At 37.1% G+C, this 12,092-nt stretch overlaps 1 protein-coding gene across 1 annotated transcript; it reads right to left on the reverse strand.

The window, feature by feature from the left end:
* Positions 1-265: 265 nt before the first annotated feature.
* On the reverse strand, positions 266-10,799 carry LOC131237718 (1-deoxy-D-xylulose 5-phosphate reductoisomerase, chloroplastic-like). The gene is made up of 12 exons (XM_058235651.1): positions 10,537-10,799; positions 8,693-8,871; positions 8,012-8,098; positions 7,770-7,895; positions 7,627-7,689; positions 7,301-7,450; positions 6,999-7,066; positions 6,501-6,612; positions 6,296-6,400; positions 5,964-6,085; positions 4,381-4,527; positions 266-641 (listed from the first exon to the last, which is right to left on the reverse strand). Exons 1-12 carry the CDS (start codon positions 10,796-10,798, stop codon positions 470-472), a joined length of 1,593 nt encoding a protein of 530 aa, XP_058091634.1. The 5' UTR covers position 10,799; the 3' UTR covers positions 266-469.
* Between the last annotated feature and the right edge of the window lie 1,293 nt (positions 10,800-12,092).

Genomic DNA, 12,092 nt, shown 5'->3' on the forward strand with positions numbered 1-12,092 from the left:
TAACATCCAACTCCGAAAATCCAAGGTCAGCATCATGCCCAAAGCACGATTATTGGATCATAGCTGACTTTTGATAGAACTGAGAAGATGGATGGTTCCAATCATCAGAAAATCTTTGCATGCTGACCCCATGGGGCAACACATGATCTTGAGTTGGGAGACACAGGCAAGACAAACTCAAGAAAGGAAAGAGGAGATAGAAGACAGGGCTTTCCTTATCTTCCCACATCAATGACATTTTCCTGCTCTGATGCAGTCCTCTCCATTGAATACGTAAAATCATTTCTTATATAGCTAGGAAAACACAAGAAGGATGCCTTCTTCTTTCTTTATATTTACAGTACAATTGCATAGAGCTCAACATACCTGGATTATTAAAACCATCAGCAGGAGTCCTGCAGGCCTGCTGGATTGAGCACCTCCTCCCAAGATGAAGGCATCATCACTGCTGGCAGTACAAAGATACAGATCATGCAGGTACAGGATGCTGCAGACCAGACGATTGCTGTAAACTGGCCGCAAACTTCCGGGCCCACAAGTCGTAATGTATGATCTCCTCGAGTGAAGGGTTGGTCACTAATTCCTTCTGGTGTTCATCACATGTGACCTCCACGACCTTAAAAATATCGAGGTAGCTGATTCTGATGAAAACAGGAAGCAAGCATTCATCAGTTAACGGTTTAGATGGGAAACATCTCCCTCTTCTGGCATATAAGGAGAGGACTGCCTTCGAAACCCTCCTTAGAGAGAAGCACATGGGCAGCAATCCATTGTACATTGACACCAATGAATTTTTGTAAGTTGACTTGCAAGGGTCGGGACCCAATGTTACCTAGATCATCAACAGCACCACATTTTCTGTTATGATCACTTGCAATCCAGATTACAGGTCATTTGCGATCCGGATTGCCATTTTTTTGCTGTTACAGAGTAATGATTCTCTACTCTTGTCAACGATTAATTCAAGATTTTTTTTTTGAAGGGTTCATAATGTAAATTTATATTGAGAATGTGGAGATGCATTCTTTGATTTATGTAATAATAGGTACAAAATACCATGCATGCAGGATCTACAATAATAATGTTATTCATATAAATTATAATATGAAATAATCATATTGTATATATCATTGTTTTAGTATCGGTATCACTACCCATATCACATCCTTGAGATATGGAAACATAACTGTAACAGATAGGAAACACTGCACGTACCGAGGAATGTATTGCTACTGAATGAAACTGGGAAAATGATGGAATTTTCAACATTAGGGGATGTTAAAAGAGACATGATTACACACTTAGAACTCAAAAAATTACAAAAAACAAATATCTATAACAAGTTCTCATTATATAGGGGCTTAATCTATCCATTGTCTGACTGAAGTGATGCAGTTATATCCAACATGATTCAAAACATTCTAGTACCCTACAATAGAAGTAATAAAATACCTAAATGCAACTATAAACTAAAGAGTTAACAAAAAAAAATCAGATAATAAACATTTTAATCACTATTTTTTCCAGTATGTCATTATCGGCAGATTTACTGTATAAGTAGTAATATTACAGTGAATTTTGTAAAAACATATCATTTTTATTAATTTCATATAAAAATTTATTTCCGAAAAAACAAAAGAGTGGCCTATTTATGGACCAGCCTACACTCATCGAAATAGATAAAGATCAGCCAATTTTGGTTGATTATAGTATTTTATATATATTAAAAAAAATTCTAATTTTAAACATTTTTTGCTATTTTGTAATTAAAAATAGTTGTTTTAAAAAATCCAAGATAATGTGGCCCATCGTAGATCAGTCTACAACTACAAGCAGTGTCATATAATTTTTGGACGCTACTTGCAAACAAGCATAAAATCCATCTTGATGCATGCAAAACATGCACAGAAATGGATCTCTAAGTTGTCCCTAACCAATCTATACAATTAAAAAAAAAAAGAAAAAAAAAATTGAATATAAACAATCAAAGGGAAAATAAAAAATAAAAAAATAAAAAATAAAAATAAAAATCATGGATGCGATTTTTTCTACCCCATCCATGATTTATCCAGAAACAACTCAAATGGCGTTGCCTAAAATCCTCCCCGGAACAGAATCCCTGTAAAAGTTGCAGAAGAAAATGGGGTTTGGCGACCTTTTTGTTTTTTTTTTTAAATTTTCTTTAGAGAACCAGCGGTACCCATGTATCATCAATACAAATCTCTGATGCATATAAGATCATATCAACAATATATTGTAGCTTTTATATAAGGGGACGGTATCTTGCAATATATCAATATATAGCGAGACATTATCAATATCGTCAATTCCCCTGGTATTTCATATCGCTGGCCTGCAATAGTGTTGTCCAATACTATCAATATTTAAAATATATATATATATATATATTGAACATGCTTCAAATTGTGTGGTTGGATGACACATGATCCTACCCCTAGTGTACCGGATAATGGAGAAAGTAGGGTACCTCATACCCATTTCCATACCATGCAACAGAGCAACCCACAATCCGAGTAAGCTTGGTGGGGTCACACTGTTTGGTGGTACATGTTTGGTGTCTGCTGGTGGTACCCGTATCTGAGAGATGCCCAACCAAGATGGAACAGTTGGTTTGCAACAAAAATCAGTGTCATGCAGACCACCACCTACTAGGTGGTTGGCCCCGTGCCTGACTAACACCGGATGGTCATAAACTTGCACTGAAACAAAATTTGATTTTATGGTTCATTCAAAAGCATGAGTACGATTTCAGGTTCCCCACTTGTCCAGTAGAACCAATGTTTTAAATACTGACAATATCGGCCGAATTATCCCACGATATATCTTGTATCCCACTTGTGCGATATGAAACGCACAGGTAGTTCCGATATATCTCACATGTTCAATCCAATGAGCATTTTCAATTTTCGATCCTTTTTTTTTTTTTTTTAATTATGTTAAATCAATGTCAAATGGTTACAGATTCATTAGTTTTTCATGTTTTGCATGAAAAATCATGGAGTTCGAGCTTTGATTTTGATATCAATTGGTTCTTCATGTTCTCCATTTTTTTTTTTCAAAATTTTCCTTCAACCAGCTATCAATTGAGACTAATTTCGAAATATTTAGGAGTATTTGATGAAATGATCATCGTAAACACTCTAATTTTGAAATTTGGGTGTTGGCGGTCTGATTTGTGCTTGCAATGTTGCACTCCAAACATGAAATCAAGCATGTATGAGGGATGATCTACTGATTTGTTAAATCCTTGTCAATTTTTGGAAAGTAAAAATCATTTTTAAATTAAAAATTAATTTAAAAAATATTAAAATATTGTTTTTTTTTTTCGAAATTGCCCTTCAACTCGCTGTCAATCGAGACTAATTTCGAAGTATTTAGGAGTGTTTGATGAAATGATCATCACATTCACTCTAAGGGCATGTTTGATTTTCCAAAGTAATGCTAAATGCATTGCATATATGTAATAATTACTTCCTATGGTAATTACCTCATCGTTCCTGAGGGCTGATTTGACTCCTTTTTTCAACACTAAAATCAAGGTTGCTAACAAATACATGTGGGGCCCACCGTGATATATGTGAATTATTCACACCGTCCATCCGTTATGCCAATTGAATTTAGGCATGAGTCAAAAAATGAGGCAGATTCAAAGTTCAAGTGGTCCACACCATAGGAAAACGGGAATTAAACACTCACCGTTAAAAACTTCTTGAAGCCACTATTTACTTTGGTGTGGGCCACTTGAATGTTGGATTTGCCTTTTTTTTGGCTCATGCCTCAAAATGTTGTGGTAAAACGAATGGATGGAACGGATATATCATATACATCACAGTGGGGTCTAGAAATTTAAACTAGCACTGCTAAACCGGTTTCCAAGACAGAAATCCCGATGGATTTTCAAATAGGTGAAATGGTAATAATTACCCATTTACAGGGTATTTACATTTGCTTTAAAAAATCAAACAAGCCCTAAATGCTATGCATTCAATTTGAATATAATTGCATTAGTTCAGTCAAACGGCGTATAGCTTAGGACCCTATACAAAGGTACCCTAATATATGCACTTCTTTTTTGAGATGTTATGGTTTAAAAGTGTGTATTAAGGTCTTTTTTAACTATCCCTGAAGTTTCTTTGAAAAAGTCAACCATTGTCCCTATGTTTCCCAAAAGGTGAGATAAATTACTCGATACAAACGATATATCCCGTGCGACAACTGATATGTATCTATATCCCAATGATGCGGTGCCGATATTTCGAACACTGGGTAGAACTAAGCAACTTTGATTGATAAGATGAAAAGGAAGCCTGGAAAATACAAATAGGGCAAAAGCTTTATCAGAAATGAGAGGTCGCTTACTTTTCATCAATGAACATCTCCACGGCCTTCTCATTGGCTGCACTAAGAACTCCAGTCATGGTACCTCCTGCCCGCCCAGCAGCATAGGCCAGATCCATAGATGGGTATTTCACATTATCAGGGGCTTTAAATGTTAATGAACCCTGCCTGGAGCATCCATTTCAAACATTAGGGGGATCACAACAAAGACCGTGAAGTTTCTACTTGTTTTGGTTCTAAAATTTGAAAGATCGAATTGCTCTCTCTTTCATATTCATTGCAAAATACTGACCCAATAGCACGCATGGGTTAAATTACTAGAGGTGATTCAATTGAAGATAAGTCAGCAACATGGCTAGGCGATCTAGCAATGAACGTAAGCCATTGAACAAAGAATTCAATTGCAGTTTCCGTTGGTGGCATATCTTGGATTATTGGAACTGTTTTAGTACAAATTTGAGGTATCATACAATTCTCAGGTCATCTGTCTGTACAGTGCCGTTCAGGCTGATTTGTACTTTGTAAATGTGGAGCCCACAATTCATTTACACAAAGTGTTGATTTTCCCTGCCAGGGGGGAAGGATGGCCAATCCACCAAAGTCTCCAAGATGGAAGAATCCAGACCCTTCAATAGGTGGCCAAACAAATAGACTATCAACCAGAAATTAAATAATTCTAAGTATCTTCCAATCTAGGGGACTCTTGGTGCATGGACCATCAACTGTGAGGACCATTACATCAGTGGTCTGGATAACCAAGTTGAGAACCCTGAATGTACTGTACAAACTCTCAGCCAGAGAATTGTGAAATACCAGTTTTATGCATGTTCATTTTCTTGGAAGGCCAAAAATAAAACATGTTTTTTTTTTTTCCAGAGTGGAAGGGGATTCTTTCATTTATTTTTGTCAGCTACGAAGAGGGTGGATTATCATTTCTCATTACGCAAAGATGACATGATGAATAAAATGGATTATGCTAATTTAGTCTGGTTACTAGAAAATAGAGATCAAAATCCCTTCAAGTTTTTCAAGACAATAAACATCTCCAAAGTCTTTTTTTTTTCTGATAAATCAGGCTAAGGATTATATTAAAAACACACAGCAAAAGGCGCAAAAGGTCCATCAAGATAATGTATAACAGTCCCCTCTAAAATGATATCATCTATGCGTGCCTCTAACATCTCCAATCTTTATCATAAACTCCCATATGTTTCTAATCTTTTTTTCAGGTGGTGAATATAAAACCAGTAAGTATTAATATCATGGATCATCATCATCTAGGCCTTATCCAAAGTAATTGGGTCGACGAGCATTAATAATCGTGGATGTGCAATTTAATCTTCACCGTGCATGTACTTTTTCCAACAGGTAAGATGCTTTTGGATGCACCAATAATCATTAAATTTCATGATAGTTTGCACCAAATTAGACTGATTAATCATGAAATTTCAAGATTTGGTGCTGCCAAATGCACCCTAAGCTAGGCTCGAGCCCGATACCTCAACTTTGAAATAAATGTTATCTACCATTGAGCTATAGGCTCAAACCACCTGTGCATGTACTTCATAATTAGCAGAAGAACCATAGGGAGAAGAGATCTCTACTTGCAAAGATCAAGCCGAGGCCAAGTAACTTCGGAGCAGTAAATTCTGTCAGGCCAAGATAAAGTGTAAAGAATTGGCAGCCGCATATCAGGCCATCCCAACTGAGCCAACACAGAGGAATCCTGTAAAATAAAGAAGCTTTGAAATATTAGAGTGATAAATGTCGAGGCACAAATCAAACACTCTGTCTTCCCATTTCAATTCTCATGTTCAAGACAAAAAAGAAAGACATTAACCTTCCTAGTGGAAATCTCATCTTGACAAAAGGAAATGACATGGTGGTTACTAAAGAGACAGTCAAGGTAATGGAATACATAAATTTAAATTCAAACCTGTGTCTCAACCATTGAGTGTATGATTGACTGTGGATGAATCACAATATCAATATTATCATATTCAGCCCCAAAAAGATAGTGGGCTTCAATAACTTCTAGACCCTGTTAAGCAAACAAAAGAACTCAGTGGCAGGCCTGCATACATTTGATGTGATAATTAGAGGCTTAGAGCAGAGAAGATGGCAATAAGAAGGTAACATGCCTTATTGAAAAGGGTAGCGGAGTCGACAGTGATCTTCTTCCCCATATTCCAGTTTGGATGCTTCAAGGCGTCAGCAACTTTCACCTCCTTCAACTTCTCAACAGGCAAATCCCTATTGGAACACCATGAACAGATTTAACTCAAAATTCAGACATGATAATTTTCCAAAGTCTGGGAAAATTAACAAATTAGATATAAAGAAATTTCAAAATATATGTAAGCTGGTGGCAAACTGATAGGTGAGTTGCTAGTCTATACAAATGCTACTGAAATCCAGGATAGTTTCAGAATTAATGAAAACTTTTTGTGCTTCTTCTTCTTCTTCTTCTTCTTTGCTTTTTTTTTTTCTTTTCTTTTTAGAAGGGAACCTAGTTTTGAAAATGGCTTCTTCAGTCATGTAAGTGTAGCCCTTCTTGCCCATAAAAAAGAAAATTGCATAGACATTTGAGCAAATCACACACCATGTGTCAAATACTTTTATTAATTACAACTTCACACCTGAACGCCCCTCCTGATGCTGTTAAAATGATGCGTCGAAGTGCACCCTCTGGCAAGCCCTGGATACACTGGAGACAGAAAGAACTCTTAGCTTCTCTAAGCAGTTTTCGTGAACTTGAGCCACATATTCTAAGATGGGTATTCAAATAGTTAAATGGACAAATAAGCAGAAATATCTATCTTATGCCACTAGTAAGGAAATAAATGAAACTGAAGAATAAGCTTCTAACTATAAGCAGACGGTGAATCTGCAGAATGTTCTGAATGACAGATGGTGACTTCCTAACAATAAGCTTATATACCTGAAATATAGCAGAATGTTCTGAATCTGCAGGAAGTATTTTTACTTTATACTTGTGCGCCAGTGGAAGTACAAAAGGACCTCCAGCAATCAGAGTCTCTTTATTTGCCAATGCTATGTCTTTTCCTGCCTCTATCGCAGCCACGGTAGGCTTTGAGAAAAGAAAGAGATGAATACTCAGCCAGCTTGGTATTAAATTTGGTGTATAAGATGACTTTTCAAATCAGAAGGACATGTACCAAGATGCGTGATCTATGGTGCAAAAATAAATTGAGTTATCTGTAAGAGAATTTTATCATGATCAATCAAAAGTACTTCTGCTTTTACCTTCAAACCTGCACAGCCTACTATTCCTGTGACTACTGTGACAGCATCTGGGTGGCGAGCAACCTGGAAATTTTTAAGGCTACATTAAAGAATGAAATTGCCACTAACCATAAATAGAAAAGAAACTAGACAATGTGGCAGACCTCTATGACACCTTCCTCTCCAGGAATGATCTCAGGCCTGTGCTCAGAATCAGCCAAAGCCTCTTTGAGTTCACCAACTAATGACTCATTTCTAACAGCAACCAATTGAGGCTTGAATGTTTTCACCTATTCAATTATTTAAAAAAAAAATGATTTCTGAATGTTACTTGGGCATTGAAATTTGAAATCACTTTTCGTCTAAAAAATTTTCAATCTTAGGCATAAGAAAGGAATATAATGACCTGTTCGGCGAGAAGCGTCACATTTGAACCGGCTGCCAGTGCAACAATGCTGAACTTATCTGGGTTCTCAGCCACTATGTCCAACGTCTGGAAGTGCCAGATGATAACATTTACTAAGCAACCATAGAGGGACACAACTTAATGACCAACACCCAGAATATATTAAAATGGAAAATAGAGAAATTTACACTTCTTTAAGGGTGAGAAGTAAACAAGGGCAGGAATGGTTTGATTAATCAATGGAGGCCCTTTCAGAATACAGGAGCTGGAATCAGTTGGTGATAGAACAGGAGCAAATAAACAGTATTTGAAAAGTTGATTCAGAACTACACTGACTCAGCTCAATTTGACCAAGCTCGACTACCAACTCCAAACTCTTGATTTTACAAGAATCCACTAAACCAATTTTTATAAAATCTTTTTTTTTTCTTCTTTTTTCCATTGACTTGGCCGAGCCAGGTTAACAAACTTGAGTTCGGAATACCTAGTCAATAACGGATTTCTAAATCTTTGTTAAAAAGGCCAAGTTTACAGCAAAATATATCTCAAAAGGTCTTTCTTCTTGGCAGCAGAGGATGTAATGTTCTTTATTCATAATTATCCACTTACATAATGAAAGGAAAAGAACAGAAAAATAAATTAATTAAATTAAATATTTTCCAGTATGCACAGATAGCGCACCTGAGTTCCAATGGAACCAGTTGATCCAACAATTGAGATGGGCTTGGGACCATCCCACACCTTCCGTCCAGGCTCTGCAACAGCTCGTCCTGGCCAAGCAGGTGGAGGAGCCTGTGCAGAACAACAAGCTCTCCTTCCAAAGGCCACTCTATTCTCCTTCCTCTTCAAACCAAACCCGCCTGAAAATTAAAGACAAGAAAAGAAAAGAAAAAAAACCCATAAATTTCACATCATCGTTCAAGAACAGACCAAAATGTAACAGTATCTGGATCAAACAATGTATAAATATCACTAAGTTACATTGACATGCACACAGCTTACATAATGAAGGATGAACGTGCAGACATAGAAAAATTCAATTAAATCGATATCTACCTGTCAAATTGAAAAACAAATCCACAATGGAAAGCCATCATCATCTAAGCCTATCCCATATCCCAACTAATTGGGGGAGGTAATTTGATCACAGGGGGGGAAATAATTTGATAAAAAATAGGTAATTTTGATCCAAGAAAAACAGCATACTAACGCACAATAACATCCAGAAAAATAGTATCACCAAAATAGCTAAAATGGAAACAAAATACACTAGAGAGTTTAAGTCAGAATCAAGTGATTTTATCAAATCCATAAGTTCATGCCTGTATCAATAAATGATCTGCAAAATAACCAGAACTCAAGAGAAAAGGACAATTCGATCCAGGAAAATAAGTTGATTTCTTAAGAGAAGAACTTTAATGGAAGAGGAAATTACCCACCTTTAAGCTTCTCAAGATTTCATTGACCACAAACCAAGCAATTTAATAGGGGGGAAACCGAAAAGGTGATATTGTAACAGGGGAGAAAACAGAGAGACCCAAAAGAAGAAAAGATTCAATCTTCAAATTTCTAGAACCTTCGATTACCAGAATCCGCGAAGGATCAGTGAAATATAATCCAGACAGAGTTATAGAATTCTCATAGTTCTTAAATTTCTTTGCAAAACTTTTCCGAAAATGTTATAAAAATAATAATTCACTGAATTATTCAATTTTTTTTAGAAATGAATTATTGAACTTTTCACTATTCATTTGGGAGTTGTATGCAAATTGTTCGAAAGTAAACCCATCAAGAATATCCGTTCCAATCAAAAAAAAAAAAAATCTTCCCAGATCATCTATCAAAACAAACCACCTAAAAATCCTTCCCCTTAATCCAAAATTTGTGTCACGAATCCATTAAGAAACTAACACTGAAAAAAGAACGGACTTTCAGCAGAAATCCCTAAACAACGAAATCTTAAGAAGCATAAGAATGCAGTAAAAAAAGAAGAAGTAGAGAGTGTTCATCTTTGAGCTTCTGAAGTCTACCCATGAAATAAATCAAGCCATTCAATTCATAAAAAGAATTTAAAACACCAAAAGAGCACATTATCGAAAATAAATCCCTACAAGCAAAATTTCTGATGCAGAAAAGGCAGAAAAACTCATGAAGGCAGAAAAATCCCACCTTTGAGCTTTCAAAGCGTGTCGTCTACCCGAATCCATGAAGTAAACCAAACAACACAACAAAGAGAGAAAAAGAACAGAAAATGATCGTAATGGCAACGGAAGAACCTCTAAAAACCCTAGAAATGCACCATTTCAGGAGTTGATAAAGCAGAAGAGCCTGAAAGTAGTGAGAAGTCTAGCCGTTGAACTTTCAAAGCTTCCGTCGCCAGAATCCATCAATTAAACCAAGATATCCAATACAGAAGGAAAAGAACATCGAAAAATACCGCAATCACGACGGCAAAAGCCTAGAAATCGCACGATTTGAGGAGTGAAAAGAGCAGAAGAGCTTGAAAGGAGAGAGAATTCGATTACCTTCGAGCTTGTGGAGAGTTCCTTTGCCGGAATCCATGAAGGAAATGGCAGAGATATCTGCCGGAAATGAGAATCTCAGAGCCATGAGAGAGAGAGGTCGAAGAGGTCGAAGGCGAGACAGGACTTTATACGCTCTGTTTTTATCACTGGCAGCAAAATAGGAAGGGAGCGGATTGACTGTGACCCCAGGGACAGGGAAATACCTGTGCCCAGGGTTGTGTGGGGCCCACATAGATGTCCGTGTAAAATCCACTCCGTCCATCTGTTTTCAAAGACTACATTAGAACAGGAAACTAAAACTCAGGTAGATCCAAAACTCATCTGGGCTATAACACACTAAACAGTAGATAGTTAACGCCTGAGGGTGACAGAGGTTTTTCATCAGGATAAGATTTGTGTCTACACTTTATCTGAGTGGTAAAAACCCTATGAACGGTTTGGATGGTATGTAAACATTATGGTCAGCTCCAGGAAGGTTTCAACGGTGAACGTTTCCATTCCCACTGTTTCATTTAGTGTGGTCCACATGAGCTGTAGATCCTTTGAGTTTTGGGTTATGGTCCTATTGTGGTCTTTTTAAAATAGACGGACGGAGTAGATTTATCATGAACATCACAAAGCCCTGGGCACAGGTATATCCCCGTGCCCGGGTCACAGGCAATCCGCTCTGGGTCAGGTAACAATGGTACCGGAATAGCTTACAGCTTTTACACACCCAAGCTATCTGGGGCCCACCATTCTCTATATGTAAATCCAATCCGTTCATCGTGTCAGAAACCATTATTTCAACGGCACATATATATATATATATATATATATATATATATATATATATATATATATATATATATATCAGCTTTTAAGAGAAACTCTGATGAGACACCAATTGGAACAGCGTAAGACAAAAATTGCTGCAAAAACTTCAAAGTTCCCTGTGGTGTGGTCCATCTAATTTCCTTAAGTATCTGAATTTCTTGCTCCAGATAATAGAATTTCGTGATCGAACCTGATGGACGGAGTGGATTTTACATACAACATGGTGGGCCCCACAAGCTTGGGTGTTTTAGGGGCTCCCAAAAACAGGCGTTGTAGCGGATTCCGGTCCGATTCAATGCGCCGTGTGCGCAAGCATGCAGTGACTTGCTTCCCTTGCGTGTGTCCTGTCAGCGACTCAGCGTGATCGAGCTTTCACCAGACAAAAACAAAAGAAGACCTTTCATACTCCGGTGGAGTGTGATGGTTGATACGCAGGCCCTTAGAAATTGCAAACGTGGAATACAAGTAAGTCAAATTAAACTGTCTAAATTATGGGTACATGTTTAGATGTATCATAAACAAAACCATTGCTTATTTGCTTATGACACTCACGGACTGGTGAGCGTGTATTGGACCGTTAGAGATGAAAAATATCAAACGGCCCTATTTCAACAAATAAGTGTACCCGAATCCTAAGATAGGATAGTTCAATCAATCTGATTTTGGGACTGAAGCTTTAAAGAAAGTGGATTCGACAATTTGGTCGTTTGGTTCAAGCTAAAGTCACGTCTATAATTTGT

The sequence above is a fragment of the Magnolia sinica genome, chromosome 2, assembly GCF_029962835.1.
Source record: "Magnolia sinica isolate HGM2019 chromosome 2, MsV1, whole genome shotgun sequence".
Lineage (NCBI taxonomy): Eukaryota > Viridiplantae > Streptophyta > Magnoliopsida > Magnoliales > Magnoliaceae > Magnolia > Magnolia sinica.